This window comes from Lepisma saccharinum, chromosome 6, assembly GCF_977018435.1.
Source record: "Lepisma saccharinum chromosome 6, izLepSacc3.1, whole genome shotgun sequence".
NCBI classification, from domain to species: Eukaryota; Metazoa; Arthropoda; class Insecta; order Zygentoma; family Lepismatidae; genus Lepisma; species Lepisma saccharinum.
Window position 1 is genome coordinate 31543916 of NC_139234.1, and position 25118 is coordinate 31569033.

At 35.6% G+C, this 25118-nt stretch overlaps 1 protein-coding gene across 1 annotated transcript in view; it reads right to left on the bottom strand.

Annotated features, from left to right (window-relative positions):
- Positions 1-25118, bottom strand: part of LOC145988672 (monocarboxylate transporter 10-like) — a 629769-nt gene that overhangs the window by 58614 nt on the left and 546037 nt on the right. The window contains exons 2-3 of the mRNA XM_083123735.1: positions 16770-16955; positions 15913-16060 (exon numbers count right to left, since the gene is read on the bottom strand). Coding sequence (XP_082979861.1) covers positions 15913-16060; positions 16770-16955 — 334 coding nt within the window. The remainder of the gene's footprint in view (positions 1-15912; positions 16061-16769; positions 16956-25118) is intronic.

Consider the following 25118-nt stretch of genomic DNA (forward strand, 5'->3'; position numbering starts at 1 on the left):
ATTTTATACTTATTATGTGCCACTAGAATATCAAAGCTTGCTTAATTTTTATGTCTGTAACGCATTTATTGTATTTCTAACTAAGGCTTACTGGATAAAGTACACGAAATGTTTAACATTTCAACTATTTGCTTTTATACGAGGGCAATTTTTTAGTGTAACGAAAATTATGATGTGTCTATGAGGTCTGAAACCCCTTTACCGAGGGTCCATATTTGGACGCTTACTAATATTGTTTTTTCCCCTTACATATAACAATTTAACAATATAATTACAATACGAAGTTAACAGACGGCTTAGGGGCCTAGGTCCACTTTCCAAACTTTTTTCTACGCTAGAAGAATAATTTAGCCTTATAACCTTTTTCAAGGTATTTTTAAGTATTACTGGATTTTTTGGGTGCATCAACATTTGGGTTATTTTCATTTGGCTTATTATACGAGGCTACAATCACTATTTGAACACTGAAATTCTCTGATTGAAACTAAAAGCTTAGGCTGTAACTAGGGACTTAGTATGTATATCGACAATTTATAGGAAACACGAACCTTACAAAGGATTGTAGGTGACGTAGGACCACACGCCAGAGCTTTGTTAATCTGCAAGAAGCACTTACAGCTAATATTACGAGGAAATGAGGTTAATTTTTACTGTTTCACAAGAATGCTATCTTTTATACACCCAATATTTGCTTTTTCAAGTAACTACTTGTACCAGAAGCACTTACAGGCCAACTGTAACTAGACTTCGACTTATTCTATATCAGGTGCTAAATTTATAAAGAACTATGATTGTGTATATTTCTGAGGAAGTAGGCAAAAGCAGATTACCCGATTAAAGTATCTGAAAAACATATTTTTCTATGCAAGTATATTTTTATTGACTGGATTATTTAACAGATCAAACAGGAAGACTGCAAAATTCATTAAATGTAGTTCTATAGTATAGGTGGTTTCAGAGACATAAAAAGAACAAATATAAGATTTCGCTTTTTTTTGCTTCTGAGGCTAATCGCGACGCTAAGGGTAAATGGCCAGGAAATGTAACGGAGGAGAAACAATCCCAAAAGTTATGGGCTGCATGTAAGTTAATACCACAGAGATATTACAGTAGGTGTAGGTTCTTCCACCAGAACATTTCTATCATAATAATACTGATTATGCTGTACTGTTAGCTAAAGATGCTGATATTTGAGAAACTTAAAAGCTTATTTGCAAAATTTTAGATAAATAATAATCTGTTAGACTGTAAACATATTTTATATCCATTCTGCAAAAGATCCGATGACAAAATTTAAAAATTGTAATCGCCCAGACAGGGACTCGAACCCTGGACAGATAGGTTAAAAACCTAACGCTATACCAACTAAGCTATCTGGGCACAAGGTATTCTTTTTTGAAAAGTTAGTTATGTTAAGAAATATATTGAAACACTTGAGAACACTCTTGGTCTGGTTCGACAGAGGAGACAACATTTCCAAATTTTTACAGACAGGGTGTATTTTTCCACTATAGAGGCCTTCGCTATATGTAATTCGAAACGCTAAAGTTCAGCTAGCTTCCAAAATTGAGGTAAAGATTGTGTTTGACGAGATTAACAAGTTACAATTATATCCAGTTACGGACAAATAAAGCTAAAACTCTCAGATTTACTGTACTAGCCAAGTTTTAGTAACATTTTCTTCACTTTAGTACAAATACCAAAGGAATAGGTATATTTTATTTATAATTTGACAAAATGTACTAGTATTTAATTCACAAAGGTAGGTAAAAAAACAGTATTTTTAAAAAATATTGTTACTGTCTTCAAATTTTATGTTATTTAGCCACTAACAACTGGTTTACACTGTTTGACATCCTTTAAATAGCAAAAGAAGGAATTATTTGTTTAGTATTTTTACTACTTTATATTTATTTAAGAAAACAATACTACGGTTTAACTTAATTTTTAACAAATTGTTACTAATTTATATATCAAAGTTATGTTATTTAGAGTGTTTGAAGGCGTATAAAGTTAATATTTGTATTTATCAGTGCAACTAACAATTATATTTTACACACAAAAGATAATGTTTACAGTTAAATCACTTGAATCAGAGAATAATATTTTACAGTAATTGATTCATTCAGCACTAGTCAGTACTTTTATGCATCAGAAAGTTTTCTTAATTTTCTATTATGCATGCTATTTTGTGCTATTCTTAAAATGTATTTCTAGGGCAAACTGGTTTAATTTTCTGCTTATAATGCAAAGTTGACAGTTTTCGCACAATGCATTGTACATTTGTTATATTCTCTACGTACAATCCAAATATTATGCTTATTTAATATATAACTAACTAACTCTCTACCCTTCTTAAACCCGAAGTTTCATGGCTGCAGCAACACATGCCTTTCATCTGTCCCTGTCCTGAGCAAGATCTATATACTCCTTTCCTTCCCCACCAATTTCCTTTAGGTCCATCTCTACATTATCCCTTCATCTTTGTTTTGGTCTTTCTATTGGTCTTTTACCATCAGGTTTCCCAACAAGAATCCTGTATACTCTTCTTTCCTCTCCCATTCGTACCACATGATCTACACACCTAAGTCTTCTTGATTTAATCATTCTAATAATATCTGGACGTGAATACAAATTATGTACTTCTAAATTATGTAACCTTCTCCACTCATTTGTCTCCTCATCTGTCTTAGGCCCAAATATTTTCCTAAGGATTTTATTTTCAAATACTCTCAATTTATGTTCCTTTTTCAATGTAAGGGTCCAGGTTTATTTACTGTATTTAACTTTTATTTTTTGTAATTAACAAAAATTAAAAGCTTATACTGTAGTTATTATATCTTTTTCTATCAGCTTACTTTGAAATTAATATTATTAGGTATAGTCTTTGACTTATAACTATATTGCTTTTTTATCAATTTATCTAAGAGTACACGCAGACAAACACATGTGTACACACTTTTATGTACATAGATATGCCTTTTTTTTTTCAATATTTTAGTATGAAGATTGCACTTTAGCTATTTAAGCAAGGGTAGGAAAGGTAGGATTTCTGAGAATTTGTTGCAGGATTTTGTTGTCCAAGTATAGATGAGAACTGAGCTGGGAGACTGTTTTGAACATTTTCATGAGAGTTTGCATGTGAACTGTATGCAAATTGAGCACTATTGACTGTGCATGCTTCTAAGTTTTGCTGTTATTTCACATCAACTTTGTGAGACTGTAGACAGTTTTCCTATTTCAAGTAGTTTTTATTGATTGTATTTGTATACGTTTTGGGGACTTAGCAGTTTTATATTATGAGGCAGTTTGTTGTAGAATATTTTTACCTGATTGTTTTGAGATATTGAGTGTCTGCTGTTTTACTTGTAATTATTTTCCTTCTTGTGTTGTGTATTTGACTATATTTTGTCCAAGTTTGTAGTATTTAGAATAATTGTTATTGACTTGTAGATGTAGGGAGTAATAATCCTTTGCAGGATGCCCTATACTTTAGTCTGAACATTATTCTTAGTGTTCACTTTTGAAGCCTTAGTATTCTGGTAGTAATTCATTTGTAATGTAGGCATTTTTCTGATAAATTATACTCACTTAGTTGTTTCAGCAGGTAGAAGTTGCATGATGGTTTACTGCCGATGATGTTAATTTGCTCTTCTTATGTACTACGTATGATGTACCTTACTTGAGTAATTGGAATTTTGTACTGAAAATAAGATTGCTTGTCTATCTTATTCCTATGTTTTTACTCTATTCTATGCCTTGGAAGAATCTAGATATATATTGTGCTTGCAGTTTTATGCTTCTCTAAGGTTTCAGCTATGTAGTTTTTTAAACTGTGCTATGGGTGTGACTATTGATTTCGCTTTCTGGATGCCATGTTGGTTTCTGTGTATTCCTCTTGCTGCTTGAATTTGTCTTAGGTTGTTTGCTTTTTTTTCTTAGATCTTTATATGTTTATTTGTTCAGTTTTTTTATTTTTTTTTGCATTTTAATTACTTTAATTTTACATTAACTAACATATTTTACTTTAACAACAAAAAAATTTACTCTAGTATAAAAACTTCTTCTAACAAAAATGTACTATTAAAACATTTAATTTTAGAAAATTGTATTTTTAAAACTATAACTTTGAAAAATTGATTTTTAATTACTTTAATTTTACATTAACTAACAAATTTTACATTAACAACAAAATAATTTGCCCTAGTATAAAAACTTCTACTAACAAAAATATACTATTATAACTTTTAATTTTATAAAATTGTATTTTTAAAACTTTAACTTTGAAAAATTGAATTTTAACAGATTTGGACTTTAACAATGTACTTTGAATTTTTTATGTAAAAGAATATTTAAAAAATAAAAAATACTGAACAAATAAACATATAAAGATCTAAGAAAAAAAAGCAAACAACCTAAGACAAATTCAAGCAGCAAGAGGAATACACAGAAACCAACATGGCATCCAGAAAGCGAAATCAATAGTCACACCCATAGCACAGTTTAAAAAACTACATAGCTGAAACCTTAGAGAAGCATAAAACTGCAAGCACAATATATATCTAGATTCTTCCAAGGCATAGAATAGAGTAAAAACATAGGAATAAGATAGACAAGCAATCTTATTTTCAGTACAAAATTCCAATTACTCAAGTAAGGTACATCATACGTAGTACATAAGAAGAGCAAATTAACATCATCGGCAGTAAACCATCATGCAACTTCTACCTGCTGAAACAACTAAGTGAGTATAATTTATCAGAAAAATGCCTACATTACAAATGAATTACTACCAGAATACTAAGGCTTCAAAAGTGAACACTAAGAATAATGTTCAGACTAAAGTATAGGGCATCCTGCAAAGGATTATTACTCCCTACATCTACAAGTCAATAACAATTATTCTAAATACTACAAACTTGGACAAAATATAGTCAAATACACAACACAAGAAGGAAAATAATTACAAGTAAAACAGCAGACACTCAATATCTCAAAACAATCAGGTAAAAATATTCTACAACAAACTGCCTCATAATATAAAACTGCTAAGTCCCCAAAACGTATACAAATACAATCAATAAAAACTACTTGAAATAGGAAAACTGTCTACAGTCTCACAAAGTTGATGTGAAATAACAGCAAAACTTAGAAGCATGCACAGTCAATAGTGCTCAATTTGCATACAGTTCACATGCAAACTCTCATGAAAATGTTCAAAACAGTCTCCCAGCTCAGTTCTCATCTATACTTGGACAACAAAATCCTGCAACAAATTCTCAGAAATCCTACCTTTCCTACCCTTGCTTAAATAGCTAAAGTGCAATCTTCATACTAAAATATTGAAAAAAAAAGGCATATCTATGTACATAAAAGTGTGTACACATGTGTTTGTCTGCGTGTACTCTTAGATAAATTGATAAAAAAGCAATATAGTTATAAGTCAAAGACTATACCTAATAATATTAATTTCAAAGTAAGCTGATAGAAAAAGATATAATAACTACAGTATAAGCTTTTAATTTTTGTTAATTACAAAAAATAAAAGTTAAATACAGTAAATAAACCTGGACCCTTACATTGAAAAAGGAACATAAATTGAGAGTATTTGAAAATAAAATCCTTAGGAAAATATTTGGGCCTAAGACAGATGAGGAGACAAATGAGTGGAGAAGGTTACATAATTTAGAAGTACATAATTTGTATTCACGTCCAGATATTATTAGAATGATTAAATCAAGAAGACTTAGGTGTGTAGATCATGTGGTACGAATGGGAGAGGAAAGAAGAGTATACAGGATTCTTGTTGGGAAACCTGATGGTAAAAGACCAATAGAAAGACCAAAACAAAGATGAAGGGATAATGTAGAGATGGACCTAAAGGAAATTGGTGGGGAAGGAAAGGAGTATATAGATCTTGCTCAGGACAGGGACAGATGAAAGGCATGTGTTGCTGCAGCCATGAAACTTCGGGTTTAAGAAGGGTAGAGAGTTAGTTAGTTATATATTAAATAAGCATAATATTTGGATTGTACGTAGAGAATATAACAAATGTACAATGCATTGTGCGAAAACTGTCAACTTTGCATTATAAGCAGAAAATTAAACCAGTTTGCCCTAGAAATACATTTTAAGAATAGCACAAAATAGCATGCATAATAGAAAATTAAGAAAACTTTCTGATGCATAAAAGTACTGACTAGTGCTGAATGAATCAATTACTGTAAAATATTATTCTCTGATTCAAGTGATTTAACTGTAAACATTATCTTTTGTGTGTAAAATATAATTGTTAGTTGCACTGATAAATACAAATATTAACTTTATACGCCTTCAAACACTCTAAATAACATAACTTTGATATATAAATTAGTAACAATTTGTTAAAAATTAAGTTAAACCGTAGTATTGTTTTCTTAAATAAATATAAAGTAGTAAAAATACTAAACAAATAATTCCTTCTTTTGCTATTTAAAGGATGTCAAACAGTGTAAACCAGTTGTTAGTGGCTAAATAACATAAAATTTGAAGACAGTAACAATATTTTTTAAAAATACTGTTTTTTTACCTACCTTTGTGAATTAAATACTAGTACATTTTGTCAAATTATAAATAAAATATACCTATTCCTTTGGTATTTGTACTAAAGTGAAGAAAATGTTACTAAAACTTGGCTAGTACAGTAAATCTGAGAGTTTTAGCTTTATTTGTCCGTAACTGGATATAATTGTAACTTGTTAATCTCGTCAAACACAATCTTTACCTCAATTTTGGAAGCTAGCTGAACTTTAGCGTTTCGAATTACATATAGCGAAGGCCTCTATAGTGGAAAAATACACCCTGTCTGTAAAAATTTGGAAATGTTGTCTCCTCTGTCGAACCAGACCAAGAGTGTTCTCAAGTGTTTCAATATATTTCTTAACATAACTAACTTTTCAAAAAAGAATACCTTGTGCCCAGATAGCTTAGTTGGTATAGCGTTAGGCTTTTAACCTATCTGTCCAGGGTTCGAGTCCCTGTCTGGGCGATTACAATTTTTAAATTTTGTCATCGGATCTTTTGCAGAATGGATATAAAATATGTTTACAGTCTAACAGATTATTATTTATCTAAAATTTTGCAAATAAGCTTTTAAGTTTCTCAAATATCAGCATCTTTAGCTAACAGTACAGCATAATCAGTATTATTATGATAGAAATGTTCTGGTGGAAGAACCTACACCTACTGTAATATCTCCGTGGTATTAACTTACATGCAGCCCATAACTTTTGGGATTGTTTCTCCTCCGTTACATTTCCTGGCCATTTACCCTTAGCGTCGCGATTAGCCTCAGAAGCAAAAAAAAGCGAAATCTTATATTTGTTCTTTTTATGTCTCTGAAACCACCTATACTATAGAACTACATTTAATGAATTTTGCAGTCTTCCTGTTTGATCTGTTAAATAATCCAGTCAATAAAAATATACTTGCATAGAAAAATATGTTTTTCAGATACTTTAATCGGGTAATCTGCTTTTGCCTACTTCCTCAGAAATATACACAATCATAGTTCTTTATAAATTTAGCACCTGATATAGAATAAGTCGAAGTCTAGTTACAGTTGGCCTGTAAGTGCTTCTGGTACAAGTAGTTACTTGAAAAAGCAAATATTGGGTGTATAAAAGATAGCATTCTTGTGAAACAGTAAAAATTAACCTCATTTCCTCGTAATATTAGCTGTAAGTGCTTCTTGCAGATTAACAAAGCTCTGGCGTGTGGTCCTACGTCACCTACAATCCTTTGTAAGGTTCGTGTTTCCTATAAATTGTCGATATACATACTAAGTCCCTAGTTACAGCCTAAGCTTTTAGTTTCAATCAGAGAATTTCAGTGTTCAAATAGTGATTGTAGCCTCGTATAATAAGCCAAATGAAAATAACCCAAATGTTGATGCACCCAAAAAATCCAGTAATACTTAAAAATACCTTGAAAAAGGTTATAAGGCTAAATTATTCTTCTAGCGTAGAAAAAAGTTTGGAAAGTGGACCTAGGCCCCTAAGCCGTCTGTTAACTTCGTATTGTAATTATATTGTTAAATTGTTATATGTAAGGGGAAAAAACAATATTAGTAAGCGTCCAAATATGGACCCTCGGTAAAGGGGTTTCAGACCTCATAGACACATCATAATTTTCGTTACACTAAAAAATTGCCCTCGTATAAAAGCAAATAGTTGAAATGTTAAACATTTCGTGTACTTTATCCAGTAAGCCTTAGTTAGAAATACAATAAATGCGTTACAGACATAAAAATTAAGCAAGCTTTGATATTCTAGTGGCACATAATAAGTATAAAATATCCTTTAAAATACTCTGACAAATAGTTGTGGGTTGTCTGAGATCAAAATTTTCAAGTCCTCTCTCCTGCATAAATAGGCTCTAGAATTCACTAAGCCTCAAAATAATATTGGGTACATAAAATAAAAAGCAGATGGAGAGTGGTGCTGATCGCATCATCTCCAAAATAGCAAAAACAAAAGTATATAGAGCTCTATCTGGTATATTTAGAAAACTTTTACCTAGTATAGCAGTAACAAAATACTCAGCAAACTCTAAAATAAACAAACTTTCCTACGTGGCAGGCGTAACCTGCCCTAAATAAATACATATAGAAATACAGAACCAAAAATAGCATAGTGGAAATCAGTAAACCCTAATAATAATAATAATAATAATAATAATATATTCTGTGGCTTACATTTTAGCTAAAAGTACTTTTTTTAGTGTTTTTGAAAAAATTAAATAAATACTAAACTCTAAGTTAAAAATTTGTAAATGTATATATGATACAAAACAAAATAAATAAAAATTAATACATACCCTGCAAAGAAATCAATAAAAAAGTTGAAAACCTCTCTTTGTGCATCCAAAATATAATAACAAATCCTTCCTGACTGGATTAAATTGTGTTATTTGAGTAATAATAAGCCTAAACTTGTAAAATAAAAGGGTAGAACTTGTCAAAACATACTTTTGCATCCAAAATATAATAACAAATCCTTCCTGACTGGATTAAATTGTGTTATTTGAGTAATAATAAGCCTAAACTTGTAAAATAAAAGGGTAGAACTTGTCAAAACATACTTTTGCATCCAAAATATAATTCAAAACACATCTAAATTGTGTTATTTGAGTAAACTAGAGAATAATCCTGTAAACTTGGAAAAAATCTCTCTCTCTCTCTCTCTCTCTCTCTCTCTCTCTCTCTCTCTCTGTGTGTATGTGTGTGTGTGTGTGTGTGTGTGTCTTTGAGAGTCCAAAATGTAATAAAAATGGTGCCTGAATAATATAAATAGTGTCATTTGAGTAAATATTAGGCTAAACTTGTAAAATAAACAAATAAAAGTTGAGAACACACACTTTGTGTGTCGAAAATGCGACTAAAAGTCTTTCCTGAACAGATTGAATTGTATTATTTTGGTAATAATAAGCCTAAACTTGTGAAATAAACAGATAGAAGTTGAGAACACACACTTTGTGTGTCGAAAATGTAACTAAAGTCTTTCCTGAACAGATAGAATTGTGTTATTTGAGTAATAATAAGCCTAAACTTGTGAAATAAACAGATAGAAGTTGAGAACACACACTTTGTGTGTCGAAAATGCGACTAAAAGTCTTTCCTGAACAGATTGAATTGTATTATTTTGGTAATAATAAGCCTAAACTTGTGAAATAAACAGATAGAAGTTGAAAAAACACACTCTGTGTGTCGAAAATATAACTAAAAGTCTTTCCTGAACAGATTGAATTGTGTTATTTGAATAATAATAAGCCTAAACTTGTGAAATAAACAGATAGAAGTTGAGAACACACACTTTGTGTGTCGAAAATATAACTAAAAGTCTTTCCTTAATAGTATAAATAGTGTTATTTAGGTTAAAAAATAGGTACAAAATTGTAAATAATAAGTTAAAAAGTTGTAAAAAATGTCTTTGCGAGTCCAAAATTTAATAAAAAATGTTGCCTGAATAGTACAAATAGTGTTATTTTGGTAAAAAAATTAACATAAAATTGTAAAATAATAAGTTAAAAATTGAAAAAATGTTTTTTTGTGAGTGCAAAATTTAATAAAAAATGTTGCTTGAATAGTACAAATAGTGTTATTTTGGTAAAAAAATTAACATAAAATTGTAAAATAATAAGTTAAAAGTTGAAAAAATGTCTTTGCGAGTCCAACATTTAATAAAAAAATGTTGCCTGAATAGTACAAATAGTGTTATTTTTGTAAAAATAAGGATAAGCTGTGAAAATGTTTGACATAAAGTCAAAGTTTGGTAAAAAATAAACTCAAAATTAAGTTAAATAGCACACAGTAACATACATTTACTACCTAAATCAATAATCAAAGGGTCCTAGGTTCGTTACCCCGTGATAAAAGCACATAGTGAAAACTGTAGGCCCCGTCCCTAATAGCTCTCCCTTCTTCATAGTACAGATAAAAAGACCCTGCGCTAAAGCGTCCTGTGCCTTGAAGGCAAACCTGAGCGGAATATTAATTGGCGGCGGAAACCGCATAGCTTCAGAGATTTGACCATTGCTGTGCATTCTCAGACATCCTTTGTTGTCTGGTTGAATACCTCCCCTGCCCTACGGCATTGCATAGCTTTCCCCTGTTCTTGCGTACTGGTTAACCTTGAAAAAACCGGTTCTGAAAATCTACCGACGCGTTCTCTGATTGGTCAATCAGATTCCTTCTTTGTTCTGACGTTGTGACGTCATTTGACCTTGAACGCACATCTCCCAAATTCCTTTCTCGTCTACCCTCAGCGCGGAGCGCGGAGTTCAGATTCGGAGACAGTATTCTGTCTAGCGTGTTGCACCACCGTGTTTCATACCATAATAACATACATTATTACATAGTACTAATTAATAATATTACATATCGCGGGTTCGAGTACCGGGACCGTCTTCTTTCGTACCATTACCACCGTTCATAGCGGTTCATAAACCATAGAAAACTTATTTTCAATATTATAAACATTAATTATTATCGATTTATACATTACATACTTTGCAGTAATGAATATAAAACCATATGCATACCGTTTAGTACCTCTAATTACCTTCTATATACATATTTTTCATAAAATAAATAAATATATATTCATAAAAAGTTATAAACATGCAAATACATAAATGTAAAGTATTCTAAGTACATGCTAATGAATTCTAAGTACGTGCGAATTAATTAAAACCCGTGCAAATTAGTTATAAGTACGTGCAAATGAATTGCGAATATTAAACGCCCGAGGGCACAAACAGCCACTATCTAATTCATCTTCTACTGACGCTCGGATGCGTGAACGGGAAAGTGTTGAAGCATCGTCAAGTACGGCGAGTCAAACGTTAAGATGCCTGCAGAACAGCTTATACAGTAATCAAGCGCTCTGAAATGGACTGAACCGGAGACGACCAAGGAACCCACCAGTGGTTGTAGCTGCTATACAGAAGGACCGCTATCATTTCATCTATTACCCCCCCCCCATCCATATCTCTTCAAACGTGACATCAGGACCATATTAGAAGACTGGGCCCCAACGATGAACTCAGTGCGCGCTTATATATATTTTTCTTTCTAATGTGCATCGGCAGACAAGGTAATGTGCAAACTGTAGTGTAGTACGCGTACTGCATGCATTATGTAATTGGCCAAATAATTTCAACTCTTTATTGCTAATTTAGTTTGTGACAGTGTGTGTAAATTTTATCAATATGTTTATAGGTCTTGATTCTTGGATCAGTTTTGTTTCATGCCTCAGTTAGCTAAAATAATAATATAAATTAAAATTATGGAAATAATAATGATTGTGTTTGCATCTCGATTTACCTACTCATATTAAGTTTCACCTGCAAATGTGTGTGTTACAAGGAGCCAGTTGAGGTTGTATGTATAGCTAGCCGTGGATTTAATTTTTGATTTGTCTTGTTTTGTTGCCCAACTGGTTCCCGGAGGCACTGTTGCCTCCATGATGTGGTGGCTCCCTATTTCTACCGGTAGGCAGTCATTACAATATATATATATATATATATATATATATATCTATCACTGCGCGTCACGTGACTGAAGCGTCACGATTAAAACGACCCAGTCCGAGCGACACATGCAGCTTGTCGTGTCACTTTGGCACGAAAGGTTGCATTTATCTCTGAAGGCTTGTTTCGAACTGACACATATCGCTTGTCGCTTCTGACTGGATTTCAGGGTATAAGGGGTGACCGTTTCCGAAGATAATAAAATGTCAACCTCACTTACACGTAGTATACACCCTGGACTGACTGCACTGTGCTGACTAACGAGGCTGTGGCGTCTGGACAGTTTAAACACTACAATAATAAGATTACACAGCCAGTGTTGTGTTCCGTCCATATGCGTTTGTGATTGTCACTGCATCCATTTCATTCTTCGCAATTAGCCCAAAGTGGAAAAAATGCAAAGTGCAATGAAGGAAATCAATTAATCAATCGCGGATTTCAGTTTTCCTAAGATGAAGGGGGAAAATTACCAAAAATGGAAATTTTGGACTCCGATTATGGCAACACTGCAAGGTCTTTTCGAGATTCGGAGTTGTTGCGGCCAGAGACTGAGCGAGCGGACGATGAACAGCTCTGAGCAAAGGCGGCTTCCTGTGAAAGAATCCCGCTTCCACTGGCAAGAACACGGGAAAGGCATTTCTACAGGTTAATTTCATAGGCAAAAGCATTACTGAATCGGAATACCTTGACCTTTTTTTTGCCTTGGTAATTGATGAATCCAGATCCTTCCTTGCGTTTTTCATTTCTTCCTGGCCACGAACGATGATAAAGAGAAAGAGACAGACATGAGAGGGACATTTTCGTGCCGTGTAAGAATGCTTCACTCTTTTCACGGTAATATATATTCTCCGCTTGTATATTCTAATAGCTTCCTCCAACTGAAATACACCAAAATTGAATTAACAGCGATAAAGTCGACATTTTAATTGACACTGGCAATCAATCAGAACCAGCATAACAGAACTCTGGACAGAGTGAGAGAAAAGTTTGGATTTTTTCCCAGACTCTACAATCTATATTCTTTCCCAAGCGGACGGTAGGTATTTATTCCCTCTGATAGTGAATTTATCAAAGTTTTGTTATTCTTTAATAACTTTCACTATCACAACTTAATCTCCATATGGTAAAGTGATAATTGTGCTTCTGGCATGTTATATCTTTGTGTGTGTGCATATGTGTGTGTGTGTGTGAACGAGAATTATGTTGTTATTATTTATTTATTGATTGAACTTTCGGTGCGTCAGAACTTTGGCTATTTGCACCCGTCACTTTATACAGGATCGAGATCCTTGCAACAACTAATATTAGCCCGTCTCTAAGGGCTAAAATCTCTTTTCGCAGTTTACAAAAAGGGACACTCAGCACATACAAGGACAGAGAAACAGGACAACACACAGCTCTACAGAGGATTATATTGGCTGTAAGTGCAGACGACAGAGTCTCATTGGCCTACAAAACTGATGTTCCCGGAAGTTAGGATGACTCTTGGGTGCCTTACACCCTTGAACTGTTGTTGCAGACCAAAAAGATTTTTTAATGATGAAATGATCCAGTTTGAATTGTTGAATTTTTGTTTCAAGTCCACAGAAATAGGCTAATAGGGACTGGATATGCAGTTTAAAGTTGGATCTGAACCATTATGTGCCTTCACCGGATATCTAGCTAAGGACCCCTCGATTACAAGGCGAGTGGGGATTTGTGATAAATATATGTTAAATACCTTGAGCGTTATTAGAGAGAGAAATGCTCTACAATACACTGATATGTGTCATAATTACACACAATACATTTTTTCTGGATTCCTGGGAGTGGCGGAGGACAAATCCCCCTGTCCTCCGCTAATCACGCCTGTGTCAAATAGTGCACTTTGTTTCTATTGTTATTGCAAGATCACTTTACTTCTATTAGGTTACATGGCGCATTATGTTTTATTTCTACTGTATTTTTGTTATTTGGCGTTGTTTTTCTTCCACTTTTGGCTAATCGCGACGATGACAATGAAAGGTGATTAGATGAAATTCATGATAGCAGGAGGAGGTGAGGAACGGAGAAGAATGGAGGCTTACGGCTTAGGAGACAGAAGTCCATATATGCATACTAAGGTCAGTAAACAACCTTCCAGAGCTCACTTGACCGTTCTGCAGCCTCGCGGGTTTTTCTAATAACAGCTGATACTTTATGTACATTTGAGCTATGTACTCTGTTTCCTATAGTCTTTGTTGCACATGTCACTTACCTCGCATGTTGATTACAGCATTAGAATCAAACCTATAGCTTTTCATGATGTTCACAATAGTATATTGACCTTTGGAGAATGCATTGAGAGAAACGCTCTCAGCATGAAACCGTCGTATCTGAATGAATCTTAATGTTAATACAAAAAGCAGAGCACAGAGTAATGATATGAATGCAAACTGAAGAATATCTGGAATGCGATAGGGCAAATGACAACTCGGTTGTAGCAGCGCACTGCATTCGCAAAGACATGAGGAAAGTCCGATTGAACTAAAAAAAGATCTCCGTGCATACTAAACGAGCCTATGCATACACAAAGCACATTTACATATGCATGAGAATCCGTTATGCCAAAAATCTTCGTCACACTTCACTACGCCGCGGCGATAGAGAGAACTTTCGGTATATTAGGCGAAACATAAAGAGACATGCTTTCCTCTGAAGTATATGAAGGACTCCTTTCTATACATACACTGACTTCATATTCCGTGCGACTTTGTTTTGAAAGTCAAATTTCCTTTATGGTTCTCCACGAGTCTTCTGCTTAGCCACAGCAAGAAATTTGAGGATGGAACTTTTCTTGAAGGCCGTCAACGGAATTTCTTGTAGCAAATGTAGCAAATAGACTTTGCAAAATCAACATAGGAACTTCTGGGATTTCTGTGCGCGAGCTGGAATAGGAATGGTAAAAAAACAATGTATTTTCAAGTCAGTTGAACCAAACATTCAAGATTAAGGCTGAGAGGCTTGGTGCATATCAGGACTATGAGGCTTTTCACCCCACGTTTCCGCATTTGTATGTTTTGGTTACTTAAAGTAGCGTTTCTAAATTCTTTGTTTAACTCATGAGAATGGGTAGTGAACTCTTAATTCGTATTTCCATGGCCCACATCAATTAAATAAAATACTTTTACTTCAACAATCAAGATGTTACATGTTAAAATGGTCGGTCAACAATATATAGAATGTGCAAGAGATATAACAGTTTAGTTAAAAATAAAAGCATGACACATTTTCTATCAGTCTATAAATTAATTTAGAAAAAAATGTCAATCAATACATTCAATTGTAAACAACTCACCATAAATGAATGAAATTTAAGCTCAATTGTTTGTATCATCATGAAGGGGTAAAACCGCTCACAGCGAAAGCAGACGTAATATTTAACGTTCTTAAAGTTTTTGACAACGAAGCGAGGGAGGGAAGATATGCATATGGCAACACAGAAGGCACTTGGGCACAAGCGAAGAGGAAGGGAGAGGAGATAAAACAAATGACTGCTCACTTTAGTTCGCAGTTTTGCCTGGGTTCTTCCCATTTTGGTTGAACTGTACATTTTATTGCTATGCATATATATATACTCAATTCATATGTACGTAATTGCAAGCGAGGAGTGTTCACTTTAATACAGGGTGGTAAATATTGCATCTACAGATTTGAGTTGGCAACCCTGTCCGAAGCAGGCGCGCATGCCCAGGAATATTCCGCAGCTGTAAGCATAGGCTGTAAGACATTGGGCAGTTCGGACACGTATCGCGGCAGTAGAGAAGTTCATATAATATAATGAACACATTATAAAAATAAAAAAAATAGGACGAATACACTCACCTTACGGCCCCCTTGATGAAGGCGGACATGATGGCAATTCCCAGTCCGCTACCCGAAACGATGAATATCTCGACCAGCTCCCGCCGCCGCTTGAAGTACTGAGCAACCATTAGAGTAGAAGTATCGCGCGTCATCCCAACCCCGACCCCTGCAACAAAAGGAAAGATTTGTGTGATTAATGAGTGCTTCAGCACTTAGGCTTTTGGGATCCTTCACCTAATAGGGGACAGAAGTCTCTTAGCACAAACGAAAGTACATAATTAAATCGGTGAAACAACACAAATCTCCAGGGATATCAATGGAGTATCCACAATTTACAGATCAGATCCATGGATATCCATTGGACGTCCTATAGATATCCAGTTCTGGATACCCATTGATACATTGAATATCCATTTTAGGATACCCATGAATCATCCCTCGTGGATATCCTATGGATGTCTTCTGGACGGACATATGGATATCCAGGAAACAACTCCTGGTCATCCAAAACTTTGGCACGAATGTCTGAGAGACATCCATTAGGTGCCACCTGAACATTTATGTTGTGTTGTATGGCGAAGGAGATGTTATGGAAATCAACGCTTTGTCAGCAACTCATTACAATACATTTAACAACTGAAATTAATGCTCCATCCTTCGTGGATGTCCTATGGATGTCTCCTGGAGGGGACATCCATTGAATGTTTTACGGATATTTCTGGATATCTCCTGGACATCCAGACATTGTTAAGAACGAACATATCGTGTGTTTCATATCCATACAGGCAAAATTTTGTTTTGTATTTCTATATTTTGATCTTTGAATTCTTTGACATTAGACCTGGTTTCAAAATAGATAAAACAGAGCTACTTACCTATCACAGTCCCGTAGCTGAAGAAAAGTTGGTGGAATTGCGAGGCGAAGGAAGTAAAGAGGCAGCCGAGGGCTGTCACGAGACCCCCGATCACTGCCGTCACCCGCGTCGACTTCCTCCTGCAGAAAGCAATCGTGATTGGCGAGATGAACAGCGCCACCGCCGTCGAGAGCGCCCCAAGCCAACCTGTGGATAGGAAAGGAACTTCGTTTAGAACTACGGCAGTGTATATCAACATTTACTATGAATATAAAAACATGAAAGATCGCAAATAAAGGCTTAAAATAAATTGGGATCAAATATTGTGACGTAAAGTAAGTACAAGTGTTTGTGTTGCTTTTTTTCTTAATGCAGAGAACGCGCTCAAAGATGCGTCTTATTGTTATTTGTTGCCAGTCCTGGGTGTATTTTTTGAGATGATTGGTTTGTTTTCAGTAAAAATGTCTTAATACTACATCTGATAATTTTTTTTAAAAAATGTTTCTACTCTTCGGTAATTTCCACGTTACGGAGAAACTATGTTCTCTATTTGGCCTATAAAGGACATTCAGACAGATAATTAAAAATATTTCGGTTCCATATTACATTTAATAATAATATACGACTATCTCAGGACATGAAACTATTAATGAATGTGTAAAAATATAAAGGTAACAATATATATTGATATATGTAGTTTACATCCAATGTAATATCACACTAAAAATAAAGAAATTAAAGAATTAAAGATAATTATTGAAATGCAAGCATTTCAAAATCCATCTTGCAGACATTGCCACCTGTCATTGATTATATTACAAGTTATAATATCGTTCAATGAATCTGTATTTCGTACATCTTCAAACTTCAGAATAGACAAATTGTTTTTTGTTTCTTTTGGCAATTTAATTTATAAATATTCTAAAACTTCAATATTTATCACTACAAATATAAAACATCCCAATTCAGACCAACAGGACTACATCATTTTGGAATTTGGCAGGTATTTCGAGGAGATCCGAACTCTTTGAATCTTCTTTCTAAATGTGTCCTTACCTTGTGTCCCTCCTTGAGTGGAGCCAAAACCTTATTTCTGATTACTTAAGCGTCTCTATTTATTTTTAAAAGACTTGGATTTGTGTAGAGAAGAATTAATTAATTGAAGTTACTGAGTACATTGCAAAATCATGTAGTGCATACTTACAATAAAGGTGTTCTTCAACGATAACACAAAGTATTTAATGAAATAAGGCTATTATTTTTCGTCTTTAAAAACGTAAATATATAACATGGTCATGTTTTTTATTGGAGGAAAGTGGTGGGCGTCAAAAATCCACCTCGTATGGGTAAGAATTTTATCTTGAGACCTAGAACCATGCAAATAATTATATTAAAAAATCCTCAATAGATGGCGCCATTGTATTATACATCTCGATATGGTTATGTTTTCCGGAGATCTATATTAACGGATTAATGAACAAGTCTAATATGTAAGTATAAAACATGTAAATATAAAAATTCAGAAGCCACGAGAAGTCGTGGTATAATAAAACCATGTGTTACTGAAATTCGCGGAAGAACAGCTAGTAATTCTTGAAGGAAAATAAATTGAACAAAATGTTTGGACCAAATAAGTAAAGTAATACCAGAGAGGCAATACTCTGGGAAAAACACAGTGAGAAAAATAAAATCTCGGAAGAAAACCTGCATTGGTCATGTAGATAAAATAGAAGGAGCTCGGACGTCAAGAGAATGACAAAATGGATTGCATGTGAACGCAAAGACCAAAAACGAAATGGGAAATAGATGTGGAAGAATACCTAAGATGAATGACACTTATAATTGGAGGTAGCACAGGATTGTTAGAGCTGGCCAAGACACTCAGAGGGGCTGTAGCGCCATATGAAGAAGTTATTTAGAAAATAGAGTTAAACAAAGATTAAATTTAATGTCCTAGAAGGAATTCTAAAACCGAAATAATTTCCCACATCGTAGTTGGAAACGAGAGGGATTCTCGACATATTCTTGGTTACGTTGGTAAAAGTAAGTCAACGACAAAAATACTGCCCAGGTCAGTTATCCCAGGAATCGAACCAGGATATCCGGCATTGAAGACAGACACCATACATAATGACTGTATTATGAAATGCAAGCGGAATGTTGTGAGTCGGTTTGGTGAGACTATTTTGTTCTTCTATCCTGCGAATACATTCCTCGGGCACCTCTCCGCTGTACAAATATCCATAAGCAAGATCCAGTCTCACCCGGGAGGCATTGACTGGGCAATTATTTATAGTGATTAAATACTAGACGAAACATCTATAAATCATCCGGTCGGTCACGTGGCTGGAACCAGAAAGGACTTGGCAGACTTTTTCGGCTGGCAAAACCGCAATTCGACCCCGCCTAGACGCGCTGTATAAAATCTATTACCCGGCTCCGTGTCTTTCGAACACATTTTTTGGCAATTGAAACTGGAACGGCGTGCATTCCTTATGGGTAATATCACAGCAGCCTACATTTTGTCTTTCTTGAAGCAATGTTTCATCTTTTGACATCTCTCCTAGGACTCTCGTGTAACGAATTAAGGTTCTTTGGCGCGAGTGGTTTCGGGTTCGAACCCAGCGGGAGCTGGACAAAAATTTCGATGTTCGTGCAGCATCGTGAGCATAATGCGGCCGTTAACTCACAAACTTTTCCGATGGCGGCGCCAGCTGTCCTAAAGGAATTTCGTTCGTCAATTGGTTGCCCTAAGCTTATCATTACAGTGCGCTGCTGTTTGCTATACAAAGGCTATTTTCACCGAAGTGAACAGCTTCTCGCCTAAAGTAATAAAAAAATAAACGTTTTTCGCAAACCTTTTAAATGTAGCAAGTCATAAGTTTCCGAAAATGAGATTGTCGTGCAGGGGCGACCTGAGGTGGGGCAACCCAGCGCAACCCCATTCAGTAGCGCCAAAATCTGATTCTGATTATAATAATATAGTTGGCTATTTTCTTTAAAAAATATGTTTTTGTAGTCAAGATTTGATTGCAGTTACTGCTGCATAACACAATAAGTATAGTGCAAAGTCATGTAGCAAGTTAAGCTAACAGATGACTAATTTTAATATTCCGTTGGTATTAAATACATATACACCTACAGAAAACGTTTTCTTCAGAAAATAAGGCTATTATTTTTAATTAAAACAGTAAATATACAGTGTCGTATTACACTGGTAAACACACTTTTAATGCCAACGAAATTAGAGTCATTTTATGGTATCTTTGCCATTGTGATTTCGAATAAGATAATCGGTTTCTAGAGTGGCTCTACTTTTTGAGTAATGACTGTCCTTTAAAAATCATAAAAAACATGAAATCTCGTTGTTAATAACTCTTAATGATGAGAAAAACATCGTTTCTGAGATTTTCTTGTGTGTAGGATGTCGAAACAATTTCTTTGAAGATCCCAGCAATAATCTGTCACACTACTGACGATTTGGTACTAAGGGGGGGAGGGGTCAGGTGCAAGGACAGTTTAGTCTCCCTTAGTAGACGTGGCTTATAATTAAGAGACCATAATGCGGAGGCAAAAAGTGGGTGGGAAATGTCCTCGACACCCCTCCTAATAGCTACCATTGATCTGTTATCTCGTATTTGTCCCATCTGCTTTGAAATATTTCCTCCATCATCTCCTTTATATCTCGGTGGGACCTCTCCCTTTGTCTTTCATTAAAATCACCAAGGTTATCTGGAAAACTGTCAAAGAGGATTTGGAGGAAATTTATCTTTATGCTCATATTAATACCAAAATATTTGAAGATTGTGAGCAAGTTTTGCACCAGTTCTTCATACTTTTTTTGTTTGTGATTGCCGAAGATGCTCTTGACAACTGAGACACAACTGAACCATTCATGTAGAAGCTTCAATATCATTCTTAAAATTAGAGATTTGAATCATTAATGAGTTTACGAGTTTGAGGCCCATCAAAGATCCCTGTTTGTAGTGTCTCAATTATCAGTTTATGAAAGAATTTATAGATGTAATGAAACTCTCGTCACCTTTATTTAAGACTTGACAGACTACTTCAATATGAAAGATATGCTTCCTTTACAAAGTCAGTGACGGTTTTCTTTGTTTCAGCACAGAATATTCACCACAAATGCAGCACAATCCATCAGGATCATTTATGCGGCCTGCTCTTGGAGAACTCATGTTTCATTACACTCAACAATAGAAATCAAACTAAAAAATAAAAGAAGTAAAGAAAAACGAAATTTTAATAAATATATTCTGTGCAATGGATGGACTAGAGAAATATTTTTATATTCTAAAATAAAAGCCATGCCCTATTTCATGTCAACACCTACAGCTCTTATTGAAATAAACTTAAAATCGAAGGATATCAAATATCTCAAGAACTAGAGCCAACTTGGCAAAACTGTTTTTCATTTTAGATTCAGCACAACCACAATACCATAAATTCGTTCAAAAAGCTTTGGCAACTAAAACAAAATATTGTTTTGTAAACCTGTGTTGTTATTATTATTATTATTATTATTATTATTATTATTATTGAGGAAGGTGTAAAATAGGAGGACCAAGGTAGAAAATTGTGGAAATAAAGGGGGCGCCAAGAAAATACGTGGCTTTCTCCCCTTCTCTACTATTATGCGCTACGTTTCTCTACAGACTCAAGGGACAGTGTATACTTTTTGCTATTTTTTTCTCTTTCATCAGCATTTTCTTGCAGGCTTTGAGGGCCTGGATCCACTGCCACCAAATTCCTATGTAGAGTTTGTGTAGCATCGTCCACATGTGCTGTGCGATATTCTTTCATCTCGTCATCCAATCACTATTCCTCATCATCATCGACAATAGCCAAAAGTGGCCAAAAATACAATGTAAAATAATCAAGCAAGCAAACAAACAAAAGAAACACAAGGCTACTCATTTTGGAGAGCAAGGATTGCATCACATGGAACTGATCTTCCTCACACAGCATCCCGTTGCCAAGGGAGTCCTTGGAATGCTTCTCGGTCCGCGGCAGTTTTCATTTCCTCAGGCGACTAAGTGGGCCAGGGACACGTTTCAAATGAGCTGCATAATCCAGAAGGGGATTAACTCCCGTTCCCCCGGGAGAACACGCCGGACTACAACTCGCAGCAATTCAATTAAGCAGTCCTTGGCATCACAAGGCTCTTCATTTCCCTAACATGAGTCTCGGTGGCTTTAATGTTGTTCCGAGCAGGTGGCAAGAAGGCAATGGCGGTTTAAATGGCTGGGTTCAGGCCCACTACAAATATCAATTTTACTTGCAAAGTTAGTAAGAAGAAGAATTTGCATATGCTAATTGATGGTATTGCCCATAACATTCAGTACTTTTAACACACTACCATCTCATAAAAGGGGTTATATGTTCATGAAAACAGATTGGACCTGCTTGGTGGCATAGCGGCAACGTTAGATTTTGCAATCAAATGGTCCTGAGTCCTATCCCAGTGGAGGCACAAATAGTGGTTTGGATCCCACTTTTAACTGTGGCTTCATCCCCCCCAAAATTTTAAAAATCATGTAAACTACCACATTTGGATTATTTTGCAGCTTAGTGTTCCTGAAAATGTGTTCAGCAAGCAATTTTTGAGCACCAATTAACGTTTATCGGTTTTATCGTAATTTTGAAAAACAAGGTTCTTGCATGCAGGACATAAATACAACATTCAGTTACATTTCATTGCATAATATAAAACATGAACAAATTAAGAAAATTTAATGTTTTTTGTTTTTACAATTGAACACCCCAAAATCTATAAAGAAACACTAATTTTGTTTTTGATCAAAACTTCAATTGTGAAACATTGTAATTAGGGTAAATTTCGGAAGGAGCCCGGGCCCCGTGAGCCCATGCCTGGCTACGCCAATGACCTGATCGCCCCATTAAAACTTCGCCATGCTCTTGTGGGCATAGTGTTGGATGCATTGATGTCATAAATGCTGTACACTGTTTCTACTTTGACACCCCATAACTGATCCTGATACCTTCTCTATAGACGCAAACCCAACTTTTGTGAGTGATGAGTCGACTGTGACTATCTACAATCCGACTTCTCCTCCGTTCAAGAAAATTAGACTCGCTCCGAAACCTTTCAAACGGCGTCCCTCGGGAATTAGCCGGAGGAACAGGGCAAATGGCTCCTGAGAGCCAGCATTGTCTCTTTGATAAAAGTTGGATAATTTAATTTCTGCTCCGAGCAAGGAAAATGGTCTCCTTTAGATCTTGAGTTAAAAGAAGAATCTCTTGCGTTCACAGAGAGGAAGGAATTAACTGCAGTGGCGTTCCCTCGTAGCATTCACAGGATCATGTGAACTACCAGCTGAAGGCTTTATGCACCATTTTACGACGTAAAATGAAATAAAAATTAATCTAGGTTTTTATGTAGAGAGTGGCAAAAGCATCGGCCTCGTCTTGAAATTCCAGAACATGCCAAGTTCTTTTAAAAATCGAAACGAGTACGAGAACAGAACCTTAGAAACCTTTCAAGACGAGACCAGAGAACTAGGCTGATTTCTGTAAAATCGAGACGAGTCCGAGACTTTGGTAAACTATAATTTATGATATTTGGAAACCATGCAACTTTTTCAGACATACCAACTTATTATTGATACGTATGCTAGACCTATATAATTGGTTTATTCGTCGCACGGTGAATCCATTATTGGCAATAGTGAAGCTGTCCGGAGTGGTTGCATACATTTTGAATAGAATGTTGAATAGAAGCGTCAACCAAGAAAAGTTATTTAGAGTGTTGTTCCACTTAATGGCCTATTTTCGCTGTGAAGTTTTGTGGTCAGCCTCCGTGGTGGACTTGGCAGCACAATATGCTACGAAGCCAGGAGTCCCTGGTCAGGCAAGGATATATAATTTTGTTTGTTCCATCAATGATTGTCGCGATTAACCCAAGAGGTAGAAAGCAACTCAAAATAACAGAAGTAGTGCATTTGTGCTGTATATTTTGAGAGTCAAAACGAGAACTAGACCTGTCCTTGGAGACCAAGACGAGAACGAGATAGACATTAACAACTAGAGGCGAGAACGTGATAGACCTCCTCAATCACGAGACTCATCTCGATAACATCTCTTCACGCAAGCGCCAAGGACGAAATAAACGCCTTGCAGACCCCAGGACCACGTATACCGTCTAGGGCTAAATCTCTTGAAAAGATAGGTGCAGGAAATTCCTCTTATACTCCACGAGGCAGGAGGCCTTAGAAAGAGCGCTTCGCGGGCTTGCAGCAGACGACAATATGGGGGTTTGTCTGCGAGAACTAATCAGGTCCGCGAATGAGCGAGCCTGGTTGCCACAGCTAGCTCGCTGCACCCTTCTGGAAGGGTGAGTGACCTCTGCCTCTTGCTATCTCGGCCTGTTTGTACGGCTGAGGAGCAGACGACACGAGAGTATCGGCAACAGTGTGCGAGCGACGTCTGCTGTTAGCCCGCGAAGCGCTCTTTCTAAGGCCTCCTGCAGTATAGACGCAGAGAGAGAGAGAAAGAGGGAGAGAGAGAGAGAGAGAGAGAGAGAGGGAGAGAGCGTGAGTCGGCAGAACATGTTTATATTCGGAAACCACGTATGTTCGAATTGGCCTTCGTTTCTTCCGTCCTAAAATTTTTCATGCCGATTCGAGCTCTCAGGTTCCGCCCGAAAGGTCCAAAAAGCATGCTTGAAGTGCGGTATTATCGGAAGTGACGTCACTTAGTGAAGTTCGAAAGCGCCAATTAAACGAGCAATCGAGACCACAGTCTGGAGCTCGCATCGTTGCAGGCTTGAATACTTGACTTCTGCACTTGTTCATTTGTTTGAAATCATTGATGTCGAAAATCATCCAGTAGGGGAAGTCGGGGGAATATGAGTAGGTTGAAGCATTATCGCGCACACCGCCAAGAGCAGTATCTCGTTTCCGCGTCCGACAGTTGGCAGCACTTCGTTGAAGCCTCTACCAGTGCCCCACTAAATGTTGTGAGCCTAGCGACAGTCTTTGTCGTGTGAGCGTAATTTTAATGTAAGTCTGTGAAATATTTTTGTTAAAATATAGTCTCATAGTCATTTTGGAATATTTGTATAGGCTAAAAGAACATGTAAGTTGTTAGTCTGAATAACGTAGTGATTAGGCTATCTATTCAGAATGAAACTGTTTCGTTGCATGTAAGCATTGTGGCACAGGAGATGGTAATTGAAATCGTGGCGTCTGGGGAAACGTGAGCAGAGGTATTCGGGGTAATATGAGCAGAAATGGGGAAGTATGAGCAACTATTTTCGACTGTACAATATTCCAAAATTAGGCTAATAGATTAATTATTCTAGTCTTTAGAACATTTAAAGAAATGAATGTA